This window comes from Carcharodon carcharias, chromosome 13, assembly GCF_017639515.1.
Source record: "Carcharodon carcharias isolate sCarCar2 chromosome 13, sCarCar2.pri, whole genome shotgun sequence".
In the NCBI taxonomy this organism is placed as follows: Eukaryota; Metazoa; Chordata; class Chondrichthyes; order Lamniformes; family Lamnidae; genus Carcharodon; species Carcharodon carcharias.
Genome location: NC_054479.1, coordinates 133,376,118 through 133,399,160, shown reverse-complemented (window position 1 = coordinate 133,399,160; position 23,043 = coordinate 133,376,118). Strand labels below are relative to the sequence as shown.

General features: G+C 43.9%; 1 protein-coding gene across 2 annotated transcripts in view; it reads right to left on the bottom strand.

The window, feature by feature from the left end:
- Positions 1-9,974, bottom strand: part of LOC121285547 (interleukin-15 receptor subunit alpha-like) — an 86,247-nt gene extending 76,273 nt beyond the window's left edge. Inside the window, exon 1 of one of the 2 annotated variants that reach the window (XM_041202076.1) lies at positions 9,488-9,974. In XM_041202076.1, the coding sequence (XP_041058010.1) occupies positions 9,488-9,551 (64 nt within the window). In that variant the 5' untranslated portion in view covers positions 9,552-9,974. The remainder of the gene's footprint in view (positions 1-9,487) is intronic. The other variant, XM_041202077.1, reaches the window with a different exon arrangement.
- Between the last annotated feature and the right edge of the window lie 13,069 nt (positions 9,975-23,043).

The window sequence follows — 23,043 nt, the reverse complement described above, 5'->3', positions numbered from 1 at the left end:
TCATTGCCCTGGAGTCTGTCCTCCAGATGAGGTGCAAGATCACACCTGACTGCTGTTGTGTTTCAACAGCTTGGATTTATCCTAAATAAAAGGAAGATGGGATAATTGAAAACAAATCCTGGGAGGCCACCCTCATGTCATCAATATTTACTTCGAATGACTGATGGATTAAGTTGTGTTTTTTTCTTTCCCTCAATTTGAACAAATGGCATAACATCAAAATGTCACAGACTAATTATTTGACAATTAAGGAAAAAGTCAATTTTTATGTAGAAAAATACCGACTACAAAGGACGTGCCAATGCTTGCAATTTCCTTAAAGAGTAAATGAAATTGAAGAAGTTTAAATTTGAGTTATCCGAGGTGTAACTCTCTAGATACATTCCACTTTTTCATGTTGGCAATGGCCAAGGATTGAACTAAAAAAACACTGCATGTAAATTCAGGTTAGGCAGCCGCTCAATACAGCCAATGGCAAAGCCACAACATGGCAGCCCATTGTCTCTATTGACTGCAATGGAAAAGGAAATTGGACAGCACATGAAATGAGTTGCTGAATCATTAATGCTCGACTTATGCTATGCTATGTTATGCCATGCAACACCAAGCTATAATCTATTCAGTCCCGAGGTAAGCTGACGTGAAAGTAATTTTACAGCTGAAGAGAACTCCAGCATGACATCCATTCCTAAGTAAATACTTACCATGGACATCGAAATGTACAATACAAGTAGCGGACACACCAATTGATATTCTATTACAGTGTTATGCATTACTGTTACCGCATTAGAGGGGCAACAATCGCATGTTGCTCTTTAAAGCCATTTACGTTTCCACATTAAAGTGAATTTTTCTTACTATATCTCTATCAGATAGAGTTCAAATGCCAAATAATTGGCCAGCAGCATTTTCTATAGCTCTCACGCACATGTGACTAAACCAGTGCAGTCATTTCCCTTTGTTATAATTGCCCATCGTAAATCTGTAGTTTTAGATTATTGTGATGTGTCTGCATACTTTGAACCATTTTGTGCTTGTGATACAATAAATTGCGCTAGACTATTTCAAGCACACAGTATCAAAAACAGACATCAGCTAATCTCGAGACTGAATAGATTATAACTTGGGTTGCATGGCATAACATAGCATAGCATAAGTCGAGCATTAAGCATTAATAGTATTAAACGAATCACGGCAATGAAAGCAGTTACACTGAAGTATTGTTCAATAATTTCCTGCTACCAGAATAATGGTAGCGTTGAAGAATCGCAATGCCCGTTACTTTCATAGTGAAATTACCTAAATTGTAGCTATTGGAATTGCAGCTTTTACTCTTTTTCCTGAAAATGTTCCTATTGTCTGAATCAGACATATGTCTTTTTTAGGAAATATGGTTTAGTTTCAGAGATCAAAACTAATTTTATGCATCCGTGCTTGTTTCTTGCTTACCATATGGTGTGGAACTGTTGGCCTTGCCTAATTAAACCATTAAAATTACATTTATAATAATCTGTACTCTCAGCAATGTTATCCTTTTGTACTAAGAGGTGCACACAATGATGACACATTTTTTCAAAGTCAATTTATTTTATTTTTAATATTCGTTCATGGGATGTGGGTGTCGCTGACCAGACCAGCATTTATAACCCATCCCTAGTTGCCCTAGCTCAGAGGGCATTTAAGAGTCAAGCACATTGCTGTGGGTCTGGGGTCGCAGGTAGGTCAGACCAGGTAAGGATGGCAGATTTCCTTCCCCAACAAACATTAGTGAACCAGACGGGTTTTTACAACAATTGACAATGGTTTCATGCTCATCAATTAGACTTTTAATTCCAGATTTTTAAAAGTCTAATTGATGAGCATGAAGCCATTGTTGATTGTTGTAAAAACCCATCTGGTTCGCTAATAATGCCCGCCAAACCTGTTTCCATCTCCCTGACAACTCCAAATCTCCATTCGGTTTTCCTCCTGCCATAGCACTGAAACAGCCCTAATCAAAATCACAAATACAGGTTCACGTTAAGACACAGGGCGGAATTTTCTGGGACCACCTGCTGCCGGGCCCAAGAATGAAAGGCTTAACATATGAGGAACGTTTGAGGACTCTGGGTCTATACTCGATGGAGTTTAGGAGGATGGGGGGGCGGGATCCAATTGAAACTTACAGGCCTGGATAGAGTGGACGTGGGGAAGATGCTTCCATTAGTAGGAGAGACTAGGACCCAAGGGCACAGCCTCAGAGTAAAGGGAAGACCTTTTTAGAACAGAGATGAGGAGAACTTCTTTAGCCAGAGAATGGTAAATCTGTGGAATTCATTGCCACAGAAGGCTGTGGAGGCCAGGTCATTGAGTGTATTTAAAACCGAGATAGATAGGTTCTTGATTGGTAAGGGGATCAAAGGTTACAGGGAGAAGGCGGGAGAAAGGGGTTGAGAAACTTACCAGCCATGATTGAATGGCGGAGCAGGTTCAATGGGCCGAATGGCCTAATTTCTGCTCCTATGTCTTATGGCCTTATGGGTTCATCCGGTCCCGCCCAGAGTCAATGGACTTTTGGCTGGACCGTCGCATCCACCGGGATGGGGACACAGCAGGGCTGGAAAATCCCGGCCATAATATCATTGACTGAACTAAAACAATTGCACTGCTTCCAACATACAAAAACGCCTTTTTATTTTGCAACAGATTTGTTCAGTTCACCAAGTGAAAACTGCCATGTTGATCTATCGTTTTTGTTTAATCTTTGCCTATGATTTGTGGTTTAAACCCCAAGCCACATGGCTAGTTAACATATTGCTCCGTTCAACTGTTCCTGTTGCCTTCAATGAGAAACTAACAGCAACAAAGTATGTTCTATTTGACCCCAAAGCAATACTCCACCCTTAGCATACATGAGGGACTATTTCAATTTCCAGGGAGTGAGTTCACTAGCAGCCTGATACCAATCACGATAATATTATCCCGTACCTCTTGAAATTGTAAAGACTAACAGTGTTTCAAGCAGGCGGCTTCGTGGTCTGACATGTCAAAACCTGCATATCTTATACCTTTTCTAAAACAAAAACAGAATTACCTGGAAAAACTCAGCAGGTCTGGCAGCATTCGATGCTGCCAGACCTGCTGAGTTTTTCCAGGTAATTCTGTTTTTGTTTTGGATTTCCAGCATCGGCAGTTTTTTGTTTTTATACCTTTTCTAGGTCGTTAATATCTACCGCCAGGTCAAGATGAACATTGCTTCTCATGAACAAAAACAGAATTACCTGGAAAAACTCAGCAGGTCTGGCAGCATCGAATGCTGCCAGACCTGCTGAGTTTTTCCAGGTAATTCTGTTTTTGTTTTGGATTTCCAGCATCCGCAGTTTTTTGTTTTTATACCTTTTCTAGGTCGTTAATATCTACCGCCAGGTCAAGATGAACATTGCTTCTCATGAACAAAAACAGAATTACCTGGAAAAACTCAGCAGGTCTGGCAGCATCGGCGGAGAAGAAAAGAGTTGACGTTTCGAGTTCTCATGAGCCTTCGACAGAACTGAGTGAATCCAAGAAAGGGGTGAAATATAAGCTGGTTTAAGGTGTGTGTGTGGTGGGGGGGGAGAAGTGGAGGGGGGTGGTGTGGTTGTAGGGACAAACAAGCAGTGATAGAAGCAGATCATCAAAAGATGTCACAGCCAACAGAACAAAAGAACACATAGGTGTTAAAGTTGGTGATATTATCTAAACGAATGTGCTAATTAAGAATGGATGGTAGGGCACTCAAGGTATAGCTCTAGTGGGTGGGGGGAGCATAAAAGATTTAAAAATATTTTAAAATAATGGAAATAAGTGGGAAAAAGAAAAATCTATATAATTTATTGGAAAAAACAAAAGGAAGGGGGAAGAAACAGAGAGGGGTGGGGATGGTGAGGGAGGTCAAGGCCTAAAGTTGTTGAATACAATATTCAGTCCGGAAGGCTGTAAAGTGCCTAGTTGGAAGATGAGGTGTTGTTCCTCCAGTTTGCGCTGGGCTTCACTGGAACAATGCAGCAAGCCAAGGACAGACATGTGGGCAAGAGAGCAGGGTGGAGTGTTAAAATGGCGAGCGACAGGGAGGTTTGGGTCATTCTTGCGGACAGACCGCAGGTGTTCTGCAAAGCGGTCGCCCAGTTTACGTTTGGTCTCTCCAATGTAGAGGAGACCGCATTGGGAGCAACGAATGCAATAGACTAAGTTGGGGGAAATGCAAGTGAAATGTTGCTTCACTTGAAAGGAGTGCTTGGGCCCTTGGACGGTGAGGAGACAGGAAGTGAAGGGGCAGGTGTTACATCTTTTGCGTGGGCATGGGGTGATGCCATAGGTGGGGGTTGAGGAGTAGGGGGTGATGGAGGAGTGGACCAGGGTGTCCTGGAGGGAACGATCCCTACGGAATGCCGACAGTGGGGGTGAAGGGAAGATGTGTTTGGTAGTGGCATCATGCTGGAGTTGGCGGAAATGGCGGAGGATGATCCTTTAAATGCGGAGGCTGGTGGGGTGATAAGTGAGGACAAGGGGGACCCTATCATGTCTCTGGGAGGGAGGAGAAGGCGTGAGGGTGGATGCGTGGGAGATGGGCCGGACACGGTTGAGGGCCCTGTCAACGACTGAGGGTGGAAAACCTCGGTTAAGGAAGAAGGAGGACATGTCAGAGGAACTGTTTTTGAAGGTAGCATCTTTGGAACAGATGCGATGGAGGCGAAGGAACTGAGAGAATGGGATGGAGTCCTTACAGGAAGCAGGGTGTGAGGAGCTGTAGTCAAGGTAGCTGTGGGAGTCGGTAGGCTTGTAATGGATATTAGTGGACAGTCTATCACCAGAGATTGAGACAGCGAGATCAAGGAAGGGAAGGGAAGTGTCAGAGATGGACCACGTGAAAATGATGGAGGGGTGGAGATTGGAAGCAAAATTACTAAATTTTTCCAAGTCCCGACGAGGGCACGAAGCAGCACCGAAGTAATCATCGATGTACCGAAGAAAGAGTTGTGGAAGGGGGCCGGAGTAGGACTGGAACAAGGAATGTTCCACATACCCCATAAAGAGACAGGCATAGCTGGGGCCCATGCAGGTACCCATAGCCACACCTTTAATTTGGAGGAAGTGAGAGGAGTTGAAGGAGAAATTGTTCAGTGTGAGAACAAGTTCAGCCAGACAGAGGAGAGTAGTGGTGGATGGGGATTGCTCAGGCCTCTGTTCGAGGAAGAAGCTAAGAGCCCTCAGACCATCCTGGTGGGGGATGGAGGTGTAGAGGGATTGGACGTCCATGGTGAAGAGGAAGCGGTTGGGGCCAGGGAACTGGAAATTGTTGATGTGACGTAAGGTGTCAGAGGAATCATGGATGTAGGTGGGAAGGGACTGGACAAGGGGAGAGAGAAGGGAGTCAAGATAATGAGAAATGAGTTCTGTGGGGCAGGAGCAAGCTGACACGATCAGTCTACCGGGACAGTTCTGTTTGTGGATTTTGGGTAGGAGGTAGAAGCGGGCCGTTTGAGGTTGGGCGACTATCAGGTTGGAAGCTGTGGGATGAAGATCCCCAGAGGTGATGACGTCAGTGACAGGCCTGGAAACAATGGCTTGATGTTCAGTGGTGGGGCCATGGTCCACAGGGAGGTAGGAGAAAGTGTCTGCGAGTTGACGCTCAGCATCCGCGAGGTAGAGGTCAGAGCGCCAGACAACAACAGCACCACCCTTGTCAGCAGGTTTGATGACGATGTCAGGGTGGGACCTGAGAGAATGGAGTGCAGTAAGTTCAGCGAGAGAGAGATTATATTGGGTGAGAGGAGCAGAGAAATTGAGACGATTAATGTCGCGCCGACAGATCTCAATGAAAAGATCAAGAGAAGGTAAGAATCCAGAGGGAGGGGTCCAGATGGAGGGAGAATATTGGAGGTGGGTGAAAGGATCTGTTGAACGGGGAGAGGACTCCTGCCTAAAGAAGTGAGCCCGGAGACGAAGATGGTGGAAGAAGAGTTCAGCATCGTGCCGAGCCCGAAATTCATTAAGGTGAGGGCATACGGGTATGAAACTAAGTCCTTTGCTGAGCACTGAATGTTCAGCATCGGAGAGGGGAAGGTCAGGGGGTATATTGAATACACAACTGGGGCTGGGATTGGAAGATGGGGTGGGGACGGAGGGACAGGCAGGGGTGGAGGGTCCTATATGGGTGTTGGTGTCGATGAGTTGTTGGAGCTTGCGTTCCTTAGCACTTGAGAGAAAGAGAAAAAGTTTCTTGTTGAGGCGTCGGATGAGAAGAAGAATAAAATGAAACTGGGGGCACACGCAGCTTTGAAAAAGGGTACGGCGGTGCTGCTGGAGGGAGAGGTCGAGTGTGTTCATACAGCGGCGCATGGCACTGAGTGTGGATTTCAGGATGCGACGGGAACAGCAGTCCGAGAAACGTTTTATGTCCCAGAAATACCTGTAATCCTGGGTGGGTTCGAAACATGAGGGGTGGAATTTCAGTTGAAATCCACGTGGGGTAATTCGGACATGGAGACGGTCACTGAAAAAGGAGATATGGCTGTGAAAGCGGGTTTTAGTAAACACCTTGTCAAGCATCAGGAGAGAAATGGAAAGCAATGAAGGTGAACAAGGCAAAAGAGAGATACGGAAATCTTGTCGCAGAGACGAACAGAACTTCTTCAAGGAGGTAGGCATTTCTTGAAGAACAGTGGCAGTCAATTAAACACAGAGATAAAAACAAAAAACTGCGGATGCTGGAAATCCAAAACAAAAACAGAATTACCTGGAAAAACTCAGCAGGTCTGGCAGCATCAGTGGAGAAGAAAAGAGTTGACGTTTCGAATCCTCATGACCCTTCGACAGAACTAGGTGAATCCAAGGAAGGTGTGAAATATAAGCTGGTTTAAGGTGGGGGGGGGGGGGGGGGGGGGGGGAGGGGGGGTGGTGGGTTGGGTTGTGGGGGGAGAAGTGGAGGGGGGTGGTGTGGTTGTAGGGACAAACAAGCAATGATAGAAGCAGATCATCAAAAGATGTCACAGACAACAGAACAAAAGAACACATAGGTGTCGAAGTTGGTAATATTATCTAAATGAATGTGCTAATTAAGAATGGACTCAAGAAAGGGCACTCAAGGTATAGCTCTAGTGGGGGTGGGGGGAGCATAAAAGATTTAAAAATATTTTAAAATAATGAAAATAGGTGGGAAAAAGAAAAATCTATATAATTTATTGGAAAAAAAACAAAAGGAAGGGGGAAGAAACAGAAAGGGAGTGGGGATGGAGGAGGGAGGTCAAGACCTAAAGTTGTTGAGTTCAATATTCAGTCCGGAAGGCTGTAAAGTGCCTAGTTGGAAGATGAGGTGTTGTTCCTCCAGTTTGCGTTGGGCTTCACTGGAACAATGCAGCAAGCCAAGGACAGACATGTGGGCAAGAGAGCAGGGTGGAGTGTTAAAATGGCGAGCGACAGGGAGGTTTGGGTCATTCTTGCGGACAGACCGCAGGTGTTCTGCAAAGCGGTCGCCCAGTTTACGTTTGGTCTCTCCAATGTAGAGGAGACCGCATTGGGAGCAACGAATGCAATAGACTAAGTTGGGGGAAATGCAAGTGAAATGTTGCTTCACTTGAAAGGAGTGTTTGGGCCCTTGGACAGTGAGGAGAGAGGAAGTGAAGGGCTCTCTTGCCCACATGTCTGTCCTTGGCTTGCTGCATTGTTCCAGTGAAGCCCAACGCATACTGGAGGAACAACACCTCATCTTCCGACTAGGCACTTTACAGCCTTCCGGACTGAATATTGAATTCAACAACTTTAGGTCTTGACCTCCCTCCTCCATCCCCACCCCCTTTCTATTTCTTCCCCCTTCCTTTTGTTTTTTTCAATAAATTATATAGATTTTTCTTTTTCCCACCTATTTCCATTATTTTAAAATATTTTTAAATCTTTTATGCTCCCCCCACCCCCACTAGAGCTATATCTTGAGTGCCCTACCATCCATTCTTAATTAGCACATTCGTTTAGATAACTTCGACACCTATGTGTTCTTTTGTTCTGTTGTCTGTGACATCTTTTGATGATCTGCTTCTATCACTGCTTCTTTGTCCCTACAACCACACCACCCCTCCACTTCTCTCCCCCCCCCACCTTAAACCAGCTTATATTTCACACCTTCCTTGGATTCACCTAGTTCTGTCGAAGGGTCATGAGGACTCGAAACGTCAACTCTTCTCCACCGATGCTGCCAGACCTGCTGAGTTTTTCCAGGTAATTCTGTTTTTGTTTTGGATTTCCAGCATCCGCAGTTTTTTTGTTTTTATTGCTTCTCATGAATCCCTTCACGCAGAATGTCAAAAAAAACATTCATGTACTACACCTTTTGTTTGTAGTGATTGCATTTTAGAAGCACTTCATTCTCTGAGTGCATTGAGACAGCATGAGAATGTGAATGGTGCTGCACCAATATAAGTCCTTACCTTCCGCCGCTTTACCTACCTACTCTGGCTCAAAACCACGGGTTGTCCCAGTTTGTATTTGGTTGATTGAATCCTCCCTTTAAATATCTGCCATGTTCTTACTTACTCAACTAGTCTCCCTGTAATGCGAACTGTCCTCCTTACGCCGACAAGCTGGTCTATAGAACAGCCCGAGGGTTAGCATGAATGTCTCAGAGCCACTAACGTCCAACTGAGCAGTTCACTTTGTAACTTCCCACCTTCCACAAAATTGACTCGTTTTACCCCCTAGATGCCCCTGACATATGAGACTGCACTCCACTCTTCTTTTCTAAGCACTCTACACCCCTGAATCGTCTCCCATCCACTAGTTTAAGCCATGTGTCTGATCTTCCCCACATCGCTGTTTCTTATTGCTCCATTATCTTAATTCTCTAGCAGTCATTATATGCACCCTTATTATAGATTTACCTCCATGTCTACCACTGTCTGTTTCAGTGCTTCTCCAGATCTACCCCCCCCCCCGCCCCCCCTCCTAAAATACACAGGGCATTGCCAGCCCAAGCTGGTCCTTCCCTGACTTTGCCTGTTCATTGAGTTATTTACGTATCTGCCATTTAGACTTGTGTTTGATAGAACCTCCCTAAGATAAAAGCAAAATACTGCCGATGCTGGAAATTTGAAATAAAAACAGAAAATGCTGGAAAAACTCAGCAGGTCTGCCAAGCATCTGTGGAGAGTGAAACAGTTAACATTTCGAGTCCTTATCACTGTTCCTCAGAGCTCTCCAAAACACTCCCTATTCAGCAGTGGAATAACCTGAAATTTGTAGTGCAGTATAGAAACAGGAAAAGAAAGACTTTTATTTACTTAGCGTTTTTCACAACCGCCGGCGTTCTGAAGTGTATAACAGCCCCAATAAAATGTAGTTAATGGAGGAAACATACGAATCAACCAACACTGTAAAGCACAGAATAAAAGCCATAAGCAATTGCAAGTTCATTATTGTAGATAACAGTAAATGTCACTGAATATAAGACAGCATTTCATTAAGTTAGTGCTGCGCCTACCTTTAAAGGCAAGGGTTGTGTGAAACATGCACCACAGCAGAAACAGCTGTTTGATCCCGGCCATGTGGAGGTGGTCGACACAGACAGTTCACTGGCTCCTTCCAGTCCCGATTCGGTGCTCTCCCATCTTCGGCCTCTTCCCGTTCTTTAAGCAGATCTTTTTAAAGGAGGATTTCAGATGATTGTTGCACGGAACACTCCCCAACAGTTGCTCGCTATGACGGCCGCTGGCACACATCGTACATATGTTTCACTTTCACTTTTTTTTTGTCAAACTACCCCCCCTCCCCCTTTTAACCGCGAATTTTCGAGAATGAAGCGGGACTTCTGATACTAAGAAACAAGATGAGAAAGCCGGAACTGTCTCTGGATTTAAAGGTGTGAGGGGCCAAATCCCACTCCCACACGCTATAGGCAGATGTTGGTGACATGTCTTCCTATAACTTCCCAGTTGCAATGAGCTGGAATGCTCCGTGAGTAGGAATTGTGCTCTGTGCCGGGAAATCGGCACGGCTTTCTTTCGGTTTGGTGTCAGTTTACACGCCAAAGCAGGACTAGCAAAGAAAAAATGCTAAACATGCGCACCAACGGGCTGCGGGGGATTCTCTCTAACCACATGGATGGCAAACATCTCCATCCTGGGGATGTTCCAATCCATCCACATTGGCTAATTCATCTCCTTCCCAAGATAGCAACTCATTTACAGTAATTCACCACCGCACCCCCATCCCCTTTCCAATCTTCTGTGGACCATGCCAGTCTACCCCTTTGCTGGCATTGCCCTGGTTGGAATGACCACCGCTGGCCAGAGCACAATTCCACTGGCTTAGCCTGTTCCTCCCCATCCGCACACTTTATACACATGAACGTCTGACAGTGGGTGCTGTGGACAAGGTCATTTGGCTGCTGTCAAGGGGTGTTTGGGGGTGGGGGCATGGGATTGGGGAAGGGGGTGGTGGGGTGGGGTGGGGTGGTGGGGGGGGGGGGGGGGGGATTTATGATGGGCCCCTAAGGCAAGCCTGATGCTGTAATGCCCTCACAAGCAGGAGTCACTGGGTAGAAGAATCAGGATTGCCAACTCAGGCTAAGTTTTGCTCTTCCCAGATGAGAGGAATCACTGCCTCTCATCTGAGGTCACCTAACTCAGCACAAACTAGAACAGGGGTTCCCAACCTGTGGGTCAAGGACCCCCCACCACCCCCCCCCCCCCCCCCCCCCCACCCCAAATGGGGCCGTGAGGTGAATTGGCTGCCATGGGAGCTTCAACTGATGCCAGACAGTTGGGAGGCCCCTTTAAATCCTTGAGGGTTTTTTTAAGTGATGGGCATAGCCTAATGGACTTATCTCTGAGGCCCAGTTGCTACTGCAAAAAGAGCCTGTAAAAAGATAGGTGTTTGGGTTTTTTTTTGCAGAGAGCCTGCCTTTTCACCAACTCCCCTCATGCTCAACTCCTGTTTCCCTGCTCACCCTGGTCACTAAAGCCCCTCCCCCACCCACCCCCACTCATAAAAAAAAACTCTCACACCCTGCAAATTTTCACTGGCTGTGTTCACTGCCAACATGGTGCAGGCACAGTTGTATTATTTTAGTCTGTGACATCCTTGCGAGTGACAGAGAACTGAAATCATATCAGTTATACTTTTCAGTTCCTTCGGCACTCATGGTCCTAAGATTTTTATTTTGTAATGAAAAATAAATGAATGCGGTGTGTTTTTAAATTAAAACGATAGTGGTCATCCATCTGGTAAAGTAACAAATCTTAATGTAATTGCATAATTTTCTAAATATTAAAGCATCAATGTACTTTCATATGAAATAATTCAAAAGCACTTACAGATCAATTTGAAAGCCTTCAGAAATTGAATATACAGTCCTCAGATTCAGCATATAATATAAAACAAAAACAGAATTACCTGGAAAAACTCAGCAGGTCTGGCAGCATCGGCGGAGAAGGAAAGAGTTGACGTTTCGAGTCCTCTTGACCCTTCGACAGAACTGCTAACTTTATCAGCATATAATATGTTGGCTAAGGGGTCTTGAAAGGGGGGATGTGGAGACGATGTTTCCTCTTGTGAGAGAATCTAGAACTAGGGGAGGTCACTATTTAAAAATAAGGGGTTGCCCATTTAGGAAAGAGATGAGGAGAATTTTTTTTCTCTCAGTGTTGTGAATCTTTGGAGCTCCCTTCCTCAAAAAGTGGTGTATAAAGAGTCTAGTTGGATTCTTGACAAGCAAGGGTGTGAAAGGTTACCGGGAATGTAAAGTTGAGTTTACACTCAGATCAGCCATGATCTTATTGAATGGTGGAACAGGCTTGAGGGGCTGAGTGGCCTACTTCTAATTTGTATGTTCATATGTTAACTCTAGGTTATCTGGAAAGTTCGTACATAATAAAAGAACTTAATATAACACAGAGATATATTAAAAGCAGAATCGATAAGATTCTTAGAGATTTGAATACAATTATAGTTTTTGGACTCAAATTGTTTAGTTTGAAAATCTCCACAGAAGTTTTTTTTTAGTGACATTGTGTCTCCGGCCAATGACCTCTTTGGTTTTCTGCGCATGCGCCGACATGTTCGCATGGGCAGATGGATATTGGTGGCCATTTTGCATTGGCAGGAGATGCAGTGATTTTTCACTCTGGTGCTGCACGAAATCTGAGGCAGTAAATTAGGGTCACGCTGGGAAAAAGTTTGGGAAGCACTCAACTAGAAAGTCAAAGCTGGACAGCCCCCCAACTTGACAGCGAAGATTGGAGTTTTCATTCAGACTGTTTCGCTACTCTGCACTTACCTTGGAAATGTTTAGGATAATTGCTAACAGGCAGCTTGCTGATATGTAAGTGCCTGGATATAATGTAGATACCACCCAGACTGTACCAAGCACAGGAAAAGGACTGGAATATTCCAATTTGGGAGGGTAAAAATATTGATCCTTGTGGAACAGAATGTACAAGTTAGTCTGCGAGATCAAAGTCATGTTTAACCAGCACAGCTTAATCATTTCACAGAGTATACTTCATGCTAGCTGCACTTTTCATAAAAGAAGGGTAGAAAAAAATTTGGAGGGTTATGGTGACAGAGGAGGGGAGTGGACCTAATTGGATAGCCCTTGCAAGGAGCTGGCATACACATTGTTAGTCTAAATGGCCTCTCTCTGTAGTGTATGGTTCAAAGATTCCAGGCAAAACACTGATGAGGGCTAGACCTGTAATGACAGTTGAGGGCGCTCACACACTTTGTTGGTTGCCCTTGAATACTAAACAGGGAGAATTTGGGAAGAGTACTGTTGGCATTTATTGACCAATTTCAGGTACAGCTGGTAATTTTATCAAGTAAATTCCCAACCCTGTTTTCCTAGTGCCACCTGTCAAAATATCTTGGAATCTACAGCATCTAAAGAGGTCATTTGGCTCATCAAGTCTGTTCTAAACCTTTGAAAGAGCTGGCTAATTAGTCCAACCCCCTCCCTCTGCACTTGCCCATAACCCTGACAATTTGCCCTGTTCGAGTGTTTATCCAATTCCCTGTTGAATGTTAATACTGAACCTACTTCCACCATCCTTCCTGGCAGTGCAGTCCAGATTCTAACAGCTCACTGAAAGAATTTCTACTGCTCTGGTTCTTTTGTTAACTTTCTTAAACATATAATTCCTACCTATTTAATCAAGGAGGAGACACTCAATCACTTTTAACACTGAGAACCCTCATTCTATTACGGTATTCATAAGAGGGTTCTCCAGGCAATGGCCGAGCAGAAAAATCTGGCTAGGCATGGACATTGGTTGCTGTACAAACTGCAGGACAATTGGTGGACAACTATACAAGCACAGAGAGGGGGGCTGGGGTGGAATCTGTAGTTCCATTGCACCATTAAATGAGCTGGCAGGTGGCATGTATTCCTGGAGCCTGCACAAAGCACCTGATAGAATTCACCTCAGATCGCACATGTGTTAGATAACCACATTGCTAAAACCAGTTCCATTATCCTGACTGCAGAATAGCACAACCCTGCAAATGCAACTCTGCAGTCAGTCTAAGGGAGGGGTGGTTTTGACAATGTAAATTGTGACCTGAATGTTACCTGAATGCCACAAGATCCAATTACAGAATTGCTAAGTGTAAATATGGCATTGGATCCTTTAGCTGGAATTGATATAATTGGCTTCACTCTCTTATTATGTTGCTCACTGTTTATCTTTCTGTATCTACAGTGCTCACATCATCAAGGGGATTTCTGTAAGTACATTCTTGTGCAATAGATTAGTCAGTTTAAGGACATCCTCAATGCACATTGTGAATATGCTTGTAACTCACTTTCCAATAGTATCAAAGTGTATTATTAAAGATCAATGAAAAGTAAACTGAAGATTCTCCTAAAGACACAAAGACAAAAACAAACATAAAAATATAAAGACAGAACCCTTCTTATCCTCTCAGGTAATTTAGTGTTGTCACAATCCAGAAACAACTCAGAACTTCCAATGCTATCCTGCTTCTTAAACCATTAATCTTCAGTGAGAATTCACCATGATGGAAATCATATATTGCATGCAGTTTGTCCCTAATTCAGGCCAACCTTCATTGAAATACTCAATGTGCATATGTTATGACCAGGACAGGAAGGATGCACAATTTCCCTAGCCACACTACTCCACAGGTTGGACCATAAGTATAAGTATTTAATTCACTCACCAAAATGGCCAATTGTTTACTTTTACTGCTCTTAGACACAATAATAGAGACTTTAACCAGGCTTCTTTTAATAAACTCAGAACGATTGATTTATTGTGAAACAAAACTTATTTTTAATAGCTAGTTGCAACCTGGAAGTGTAACATTATATCCCTTTAAATCCCAACGCACACACGCAAAGGACAAAACAAATGGGGTCTCTGCAGAGTTTGGTGTTTAAAGGAAAAAACGCCTTATGGACAATGGGGAAACCTTATGAAGGGTTTTGATGCTGTCAATCTGATGTTTCTGCATGGCCACAGTAGTTGTCTGGAAGTTCTTTCCAAAGGTGCTTTAGTGTGGAAGGGAACAGAACAGAATCAATGTCCTTGGGATCTGTCTCTCGTCTCAACTTCTCAGGTTTCCAAATTATAGAGGACTTCTAGCTGGAAACTGATAATTACACTGAATTTCAGTTGAGGCAGGGAGGGAGCAAATTGAGCAGTTTTCTCCTTTTCAATTAATTTCCAGAGCCAGTAACCATCACTTTTCTACTGTAGAGTATCCTTTTTAATGCCGATTTAATTTTTTTTGGATAAGTACCACAGTGGCTTCACTATGCCCGATTCACTGCACCCATTCCCAAGTCACTGGCATCGATTGCCACCTTGAAGGGTCTGGTGAACTTGGGGCAGCCAACACAGGTTCATTAGTTAGGATTGCCTTCAGCTTTTCAAAAGCTGTCTGTCACTCTCTTGACCGTACTGCCTTTGCCTTCTTTTGTTAGTAGAGCAGCTATTATGCTGAACTTTGGCACAAACTTATCATAGGAGCCATACATCCCCAAAAATCTCATGATTTCCTATTTAGTTGTTAAGGGAACTCCAACAACGCCTATACTTTTGCTGCTCTTGCCAATACTTGCAACTGTCCTTGATAAGTTACTTACACTTTGGCAAACTCACTTTTGGCAAGGTTTATTACTAGACCTGCCAACTGTACTTGTTTAAATAGGGTTTCTTAGAGTTTTAAATGATCTTTCTAGGTGTTGCTGTAAACCAAATACATCATCCAAGTAAATAACACAATTGAGAATACTGATTCCAACTTCATTCATGAGTCTTTGGAAAGTGGGTGGAGCAATTTTTAGTCTGAATGGCATCACTCGGCATTGGTATAGCCCATTTTGGTGTAACAAAAGCCAGTATCTCCTTAGCTCATGATGTTAAAGGTACTTGCCAGTATCCTTTCAGTAAATCTATCTTAGCAAGGAACATGGTATTTCCAATCCTGTGAATACAATCTTCTAGGGGAGGAATTAGGGAGGAATCTGGTTTTGTAACAGCATTAATCTTTCTATAATCTATGCAGAATCTGGCTGACTCATCAGGTTTAGATACTAACACTGCTGGAGAACACCAGCTGCTTTGGCTAGCTTCAATTAGGTGATTTTCCAAGATGTATTGAATTCCTGCTTTCAACTGAGCCTGTTTCTCTGGACTTAAACAATGAGGATGTTTTACAGGAGATTTCCCTATATCCACATCATGCATGGCTGACATTGTACACCCTGGTTTGCACCTACAGATTCATTTAGATTCTGTAAGTAACCTCACTAAACCTACTCAGTTGTCCTACCTCTAACAATGAAAATATGGTGCCTAACTGTCCTAATATTTCAGTGTCAGCTGAATGCATAGCAGGAGGTTTAATTTGTGAACTGTCTAAGTCTCCTGCCTCACCTTCATTGTCTCTTTCATCCTCCACTGCCCTTACTGACATACCTGCTCCTTCTTATCGTTCTCCCTACGATAATGTTTTAGCGCATTGATATGACACTTTTTCCTGCGATTTGGGGTTTTTGTCAAATAACTTGCTTCACCAACCCTCTTAATTACCTTGTATGGACCACTGAACCGTGCTTTTACAGGTTTTCCTGTAAAGGCAATAACAGTAACACTTCATCCCCTGGTTGAAATGTTCGGGTCCCAGCTTGCCTATCTGCCCATTCCTCCATCTTTGTTTGTGAAACTTTAAGAGGCTCTTAAGCCACCTTGTAGGCTCCTGTGAGGTGTTCCTGGATCACCGACACATAATCTAACATTGAGGATTTGTCCCTCTGTCCTAAAAACTTTTCTTTGATTAATTTCAGAGGATCTTTATCTCATGTCCATAAACTAATTCAAAAGGACTAAACCTGATAGATTCATTCGGTGAATCTCGGGTAGCAAATAAAAGAAAATCCAGTTCTTTGACCCTATCTTGGAAATGTTCACGACAATATGCTCTAATCATCGTTTTGAGGGTTTGATGGTACCTCTCTAAAGCTCCATGTGTCTGTGGATGAAATGCTGTGGACTTTAACTGTTTTATTCTCAAACTACTCATATTTTGAAAAATTTTAGACATAAAATCGGAACCTTGATCTGACTATATCTCTATCAGAAATCCATATTGAGTCACAGATTAGGTTAACTTCTCTACCACTACCTGAGCTTTAATTGTTCGCTAAGAAATGGCCTCTGAAAATCGAGTTGTCCTACCCATAATAGTAAGGATACACTGGTGTCCTGCTTTCATTTTCGGTAATGGTTCCATACAGCCTAATAACACCCTACTAAATGGTTCCCCAAAAACTGAAATGGGAATTAAGGATGCCAGTTTGATTGTAGGTTGTGGTTTTCCCACCATTTGGCATGTAAGGCATGTTTTACAAAACTGCACCACATCCTTGTGAAGACCTGGCCAGTAAAAATAACGATTTATCTTCACTTGAGTTTTCTGTATCCCTACGTGCCCTGCCATAGGAATTTCATGTGCTATCCATAATATCCCTTTACAATATTCAGGCTGTACAACTATCTGATGAACAACCATCCATTCTTTGTCCGCAGGTCTGTTATGAGATCTCCAGTTCCTTATCAGAATCCCCTTTCTAACATAACGGGCTGCAACTTCCTCGCAATCAGCGCCAGATTGCCACCCTGCGCCCAATTACCTTCGTGGATTTTCTTCCGTGCCTACCTCACCCAAGCTTCCAACTCAGGCCAAGTGAGATCCAGGCAGCGTAGCCCCTCCGCAAGGCCCTGTGCTGAAGTCCAGCTCCGTCAATTTGAAGGAGGACACACCCCCTTTTTTACAGCACTAGCTGCCGTGAACGAGGTAAGTTAAAGGTGCCATTGAAACTGACAGGCCAAGGAGAAGGTATGTGTCTAAGGTAAGCAGATAGGATTTGGGGTTGTGGGGAGTTTGGAGGTTGTTGTTGGGGGTGGGGTGCGTCAGACCTTGAAGAGGGTTAGGGAGTCAGACCTCAGGAGGGGTGAGGGGGTTTAGGCTGTCAGACCTCGGGGGTGAGGGTTGTCAGGTGTTGAGGGGGTTTGGGACTTGTCAGATGTTGGCAGGGTGGGGGAGTCGGAGGTTGTGGGGGTGGAGGTTGGATCGGAGGTCAGGGGGTCAGGTAGGTTGGGCCTGTGGGGGGTGGGTGTTGGGTCAGGTCAGGTCAAGAGTGGTCAGACTCAGGAGGTCTGACAGCATCTGTGGAGAGGAAGACACAGTTAACGTTTCGAGTCCATATGACTCTTCATCAGAGCTAAAGAAAAATAGAAATGAAGTGACATATACGCTGTTTGATGGGGGTGGGACAGGTGGAGCTGGATAGAGGGCCAGTGATAGGTGGAAGTAAAGAAGAGATTGCCAAAGATGTCAGATAAGAGGACAAAAGGGTGTTGATGGTGGTGATATTATCTAAGGAATATGCTAATGGTGACATTAAGGGTAGAAAGCAGGATGAGCAAGTGGCAGTTGATCCTAGTGGGGATGGGGTGGGGGGAAGGAATCGAAATAGGCTAAAAGGTGGAGATAAAACAATGGATAGAAATAAATTTTAAAATGATAATAGAAATAGGTGCGAAAAGAAAAATATATTAAAAAGATATACAAATAATTAGAAAAAAGGGGGATCGGAAAGGGAGTGGGGATGGAGGAGAGAGTTCATGATCTGAAGTTGTTGAACTCAATGTTAAGTCCGGCAGGCTGTAAAGTGCCTAGTCAGAAGATGAGGTGCTGTTCCTCCAGTTTGTGTTGAGCTTCACTGGAACATTGCAGCCGGCCAAGGACAGACATGTGGGCATGATAGCAGGGTGGTGTGTTGAAATGGCAAGCGACAGGGAAGTCTGGGTCATGCTTGTGGACAGACCGAAGGTGTTCTGCAAAGCTGTCACCCTGTCTGCGTTTGGTCTCTCCAATGAAGAGGAGACCGCATTGGGAGCAGCAAATGCTGTAGACTAAATTGAGGGAAGTGCAAGTGAAATGCTGCTTCACTTGAAAAGAGTGTTTGGGCCCTTGGACGGCGAGGAGGGGGGAAGGAAAGGGGCAGGTGCTGCACCTTCTGCGGTTGCATGGGAAGGTACCGTGGGTGGGGTTTGAGGTGTAGGGGCTGATGGAGGAGTGGACCAGGGTGTCCCAGAGGGAACGATCCCTGTGGTGTGCAGTGGCATTATGCTGGAATTGGCGGAAATGGTAGACGATGCATGGGAAGGTGCTGTGGGAGGGGGTTGAGGAGTAGGGGGTGATGGAGGAGTGGACCAGGGTATCTTGGAGGGAATGGTCCCTACGGAATGCTGACAGGGGGTGAGGGGCGGGACCCTATCCCTCTTGTCCTCACTTATCACTCTGCATTCAAAGGATCATCCTGCGCCATTTCTGCCAACTCCAGCATGATGCCACCACCAAACACATCTTCCCTTCACCCCCCCCAGGGGTTGCCATGTGCTGAGGTGGGCTGACTGAAAAGCCCATCTCAGTGTTCGGGCACTTTGCCCCAGTTCTAAAAAAATGAGAAAATAAAAAACAGCCCTCCTAGACCTCACGCCTCACGTCACCTCAAATTCCCCACATACTCCCCATGCCCTATCTATGCCAACCCATGCCACCTCTCCCACCCCATGGTTATTTGTAGTCCTATGATAACTTAGTGTCAACTGATGCACTCATGCCAACCCACTCATCATCCTTTGCCCTTACACCCTCCATTCTAATTCACCCATTATCCACCATGGGTAGGTTTCAAGACCCATGGTGAGGTGAAATAAAAGAAAGCTTGAAGTGTCCATTGATGACTTCAGTACTTAAAATAATAACATCCTCATTGATAAAAACTCATTTACTATATTTAATTTCCTTCAGATACAATCCCTTATAAAAATAATCATTTGTATTCATAGTCCCACATCAAAGACTTTATAACCACTTGGAGCTGTCAAATTGTGAACTGACAGGCACTCCACTGTGATAATGATATGTTGACCGCTCCCTGGACCTATCCAAAAGGGTGCCTTACCTCTCCAAAAGGATATCCTACTCTCCAAGGAACTCCAGTACAATCTTCCTGATTGTTTACTGCATTTCAGAGTTTTGTGGCATCTCAGACATTGAAATTATGCCCTGTATACGAAGTCCTGATCATTAACATTTTTCAAAAAAGCAGCAGTCTTAGTACCAACCCTTGAGGAACCATTTCCTCCAGTCTGAAAACAACTGTTCACTGTTATTGTCTGCTTTCTGTCCCTTAGCCAATTTCATATCTATGCTGCTACCGGAGCTTTAATCCCTTGGTTTTAATTTTGTTAATAAGCTTTATGCCCTATCTAAAATTATAAAGTTACCCTACAGGGATCATTTACTGTAATTTATTATGAATGATAACATTTTCTTGAGTATTTATTCTGCCATGAGGCACCGCTTTTCTCTTTTCCTTATGTATTCCTCATTTTAATCCTTTGTCCCCAGTTGCAATGGCTGACTTCCATGCTACCATCATGGTTGTTCTTGGTTGGCCAACAGCAGGTGTGTGATGGTGTTCTGGTGAAGAAGCCCTATCCAGTTTGACTGACCCTTGCCAGGATGAGCCGGATCTCTGCTCAGTGCCCTGGTACAGCAGTGCAGCTGAGAACAGAAACAGAACGCGGTGAAGGTTCAAAAGTGAATCCCCTCGTTCTTTGGTTTTGTGTTGTTGCTTCACCACTGTGCCCCACGTAAGAGAAATACTTCAACTGTGGGCAAATACCTGAATGTTAGTGTTGCATTCCTGAACTCATGGCTACAATATAAGGACTAAAGGTGGGAACCATTCTACTAAGGCGTTCTTACTTATTGGATTTTCAATGGCCATTAGTTAAAGGACAAATAGATCATCACTTAAAAATGAAGAGGGCAAGATGGTCCTAGAGCCTCTGGTACCATATCTCATGCAGATTGAAGTCAAAAGTCAAACTTTAAAAATACAATTACGAATAAGGAGGCCATTAACTTACTGGGGACGACATAAAGGAAGGATGCACAGCTCTTGAAATTTTTCTCAGTTGAGGAAAAAAATGACAATGAAAATTGCAAATGAAAATTTTTAAAAATGGTATCTTACCTAAATGAGATAGTCATAGCAAAAGTGAAATCTTTAAGTGAATCTCCTAGCTGCACCATCTGGATTTAATTAGCGCAGCAACCTCCCTAAAATAATCTGATATTTTGTCTGAAGTTGTAGACTGGAAATGGAACCCAGGTTACAGCCAAAATTACATGAACAAATAGCTAAGGCCGAATAAGAAACCACTTCCCCTTCTTGCAAACTTCTTCAGGAGGAGCAAGGACATGTTGCTACAACAGGCAAATCAGTGCCAACGCAGCTCTGCTACATGAGCAAGGAAGGAAAATGCTCAATCATTGTGAAACAAAAGGGTGGGCCCATTGTCCTCTGCAAGCTTTATTACAGGACCAGGATTCTGTAAAGTTGTTTTGTGTAATATTTACATGAGCATCGGTCTAAAGGGCACCCTATATTTGTTTAGCTCAGAGTTTTATCCTTTTCTACTCTATAATTTGTCAAAGTTACATTCTGCATTAGGTTGATCACAACTAGAGATGTATCTGGATGCATTATTTTATTGCTAGGCTGTGACGATCACATTGGGAACTGTACTGCGACTGTGTTGTAAATGCACTGCAGTAAAATAGCAAAAATCTGTGTGCTATTAGGGCTCAGATAATGTAGCCCAAGGACTCCAAAGTGGACTAGTACAGCGCAACAGATGTTGGTGGCTTAGTGCCATTGCTGTCCTGGCTGGCCTCCCGGCCTCCCATCCTCCTCTGCTCGATCAAAATTTTGCTGTCAGTTTCTTGCCTTACACCAAGTTCTGCTCACTCCCCAAAACTCTGTTTGCTGACCTCCACTGACTTCCAGTTCTTCAATCCCTCAAAAGTAAAATTCTTACCCTTAGATAATCTTGCTCCATTTCCCTCCAGCCACCATAAGCTCCTGCAACCCTACAGCCTTCCAAGAACTTTGCGTTCTTGCAAAACTGTTCTGTAAGTCTTAACTGTAAGTTTTAACTCCTTACATTAGTTCTGGACTCATGGTTCAGATTGGCTAGAGGCGATGCTGGGTACAGAATGCAGTTACAAGCTTCGCAGAATTTATTAAGTTAACCACAACAAGTACAAAACATGATGCTTAACAAAGACAGTGATATACAGTCATTTGGCTCTGGAACACCGGCTTGTGATCCTGTCTGCAACACTGTCTCTTGCTGTGTTGTGTTGACTGTGGTCTTTCTTCTTCCTGCTTGTCTTCTTTGGGCTGCACATCAAAAGATCCCCAAGTGTCATGATAATCGTTGATTGTGGTATTGGGCTCCAGTACTAGATACCATACAGTATTCTCTACTATATATGGGTTCACCTGACCTGGGGGTTGAAGGTCAGATGGCACATGTTGGAACCTGTCTTGACAGAGTACAGATACTGCAGATATGTGTTCACGTTAGGAAAATGTGTTATCAGTAAAGTTAGCTCAGCTACAATGTCGACAGCCTGCGTGCATCATTGAAGCAACAAGACACGACATGGGCCGGGATTTTCTGGGAAGGTAGCGCCCCAGCCAGAAGTCTACTGACTTGTGGCGGGACTGGAAGATTCTGGTGGAGGGCAGGTATGGAAAATGCCGCGTTTGGCGTCAGAAGTAAACTAAATGCAGCAATGGAGGTTCTGAAACCACTGACAGTGCTCAGTTTGGAGGGAAATCTCGCGGAAAACTGGAGGAGGTTCTGGCAGCAGTTCAAGCTGTATCTCACAGCGACGGGCAGTGATAAAAAAGACCCCCAGGTACAGTTTCCCATCTTGCTTCATGTAACAGGGGAAGCAGCCCTAGGAGTCTATAACACATTCAGGTTTGAAAGTGATGAGAAATGAAATGACTTGAAAGAAATAATGGAAAAATTCAAAGCCTACTGCAGCCCTAAGAAAAACATCATGTGTGAGAGATATGGATTTTTTAAATGCATGCAAGGCGGTGGTAACATTAATCAGTACGTAACTGAGCTGAGAAAGCAAGCTAAATCATGTGAATTTGGAAAGCTTGAATAATTTGCAGGATGCAAATCGCTCTCCTTGAGAACAGCTTTTGAGAGGAGTTGATCTCACGCTGGAGAAAGCAATAAATATCTGCAGAGTGGCAGAGACAACAAAATACCAGATTAAACAGTTGACAGAAGATAATTAACCACACATGGTTGAGCAGTTACATGTGGTTAAACAGAAACAGCCCCAGGAAAGAACAAATAGACAGTCTGAATGTGAAAAGAACAAAACTGTTATTAAAACATTTAAATGCAGCTGATGTGGAACAGAGCATTTACCATGTGGTTGTCCAGCCTACCGAAAGCAAAGACTATGATAAACTGAATCGTTTGCTAAGATGTGTAAATCGAGGAAAGTACACACGATTGCAGATGATGACACAGATACTGAAACAGAACTAATGTTGATGCAGTAACAACAAATTACAAAGAAGACAAATAGAGGGTTGATTTAAAAATTGCCAACATAATG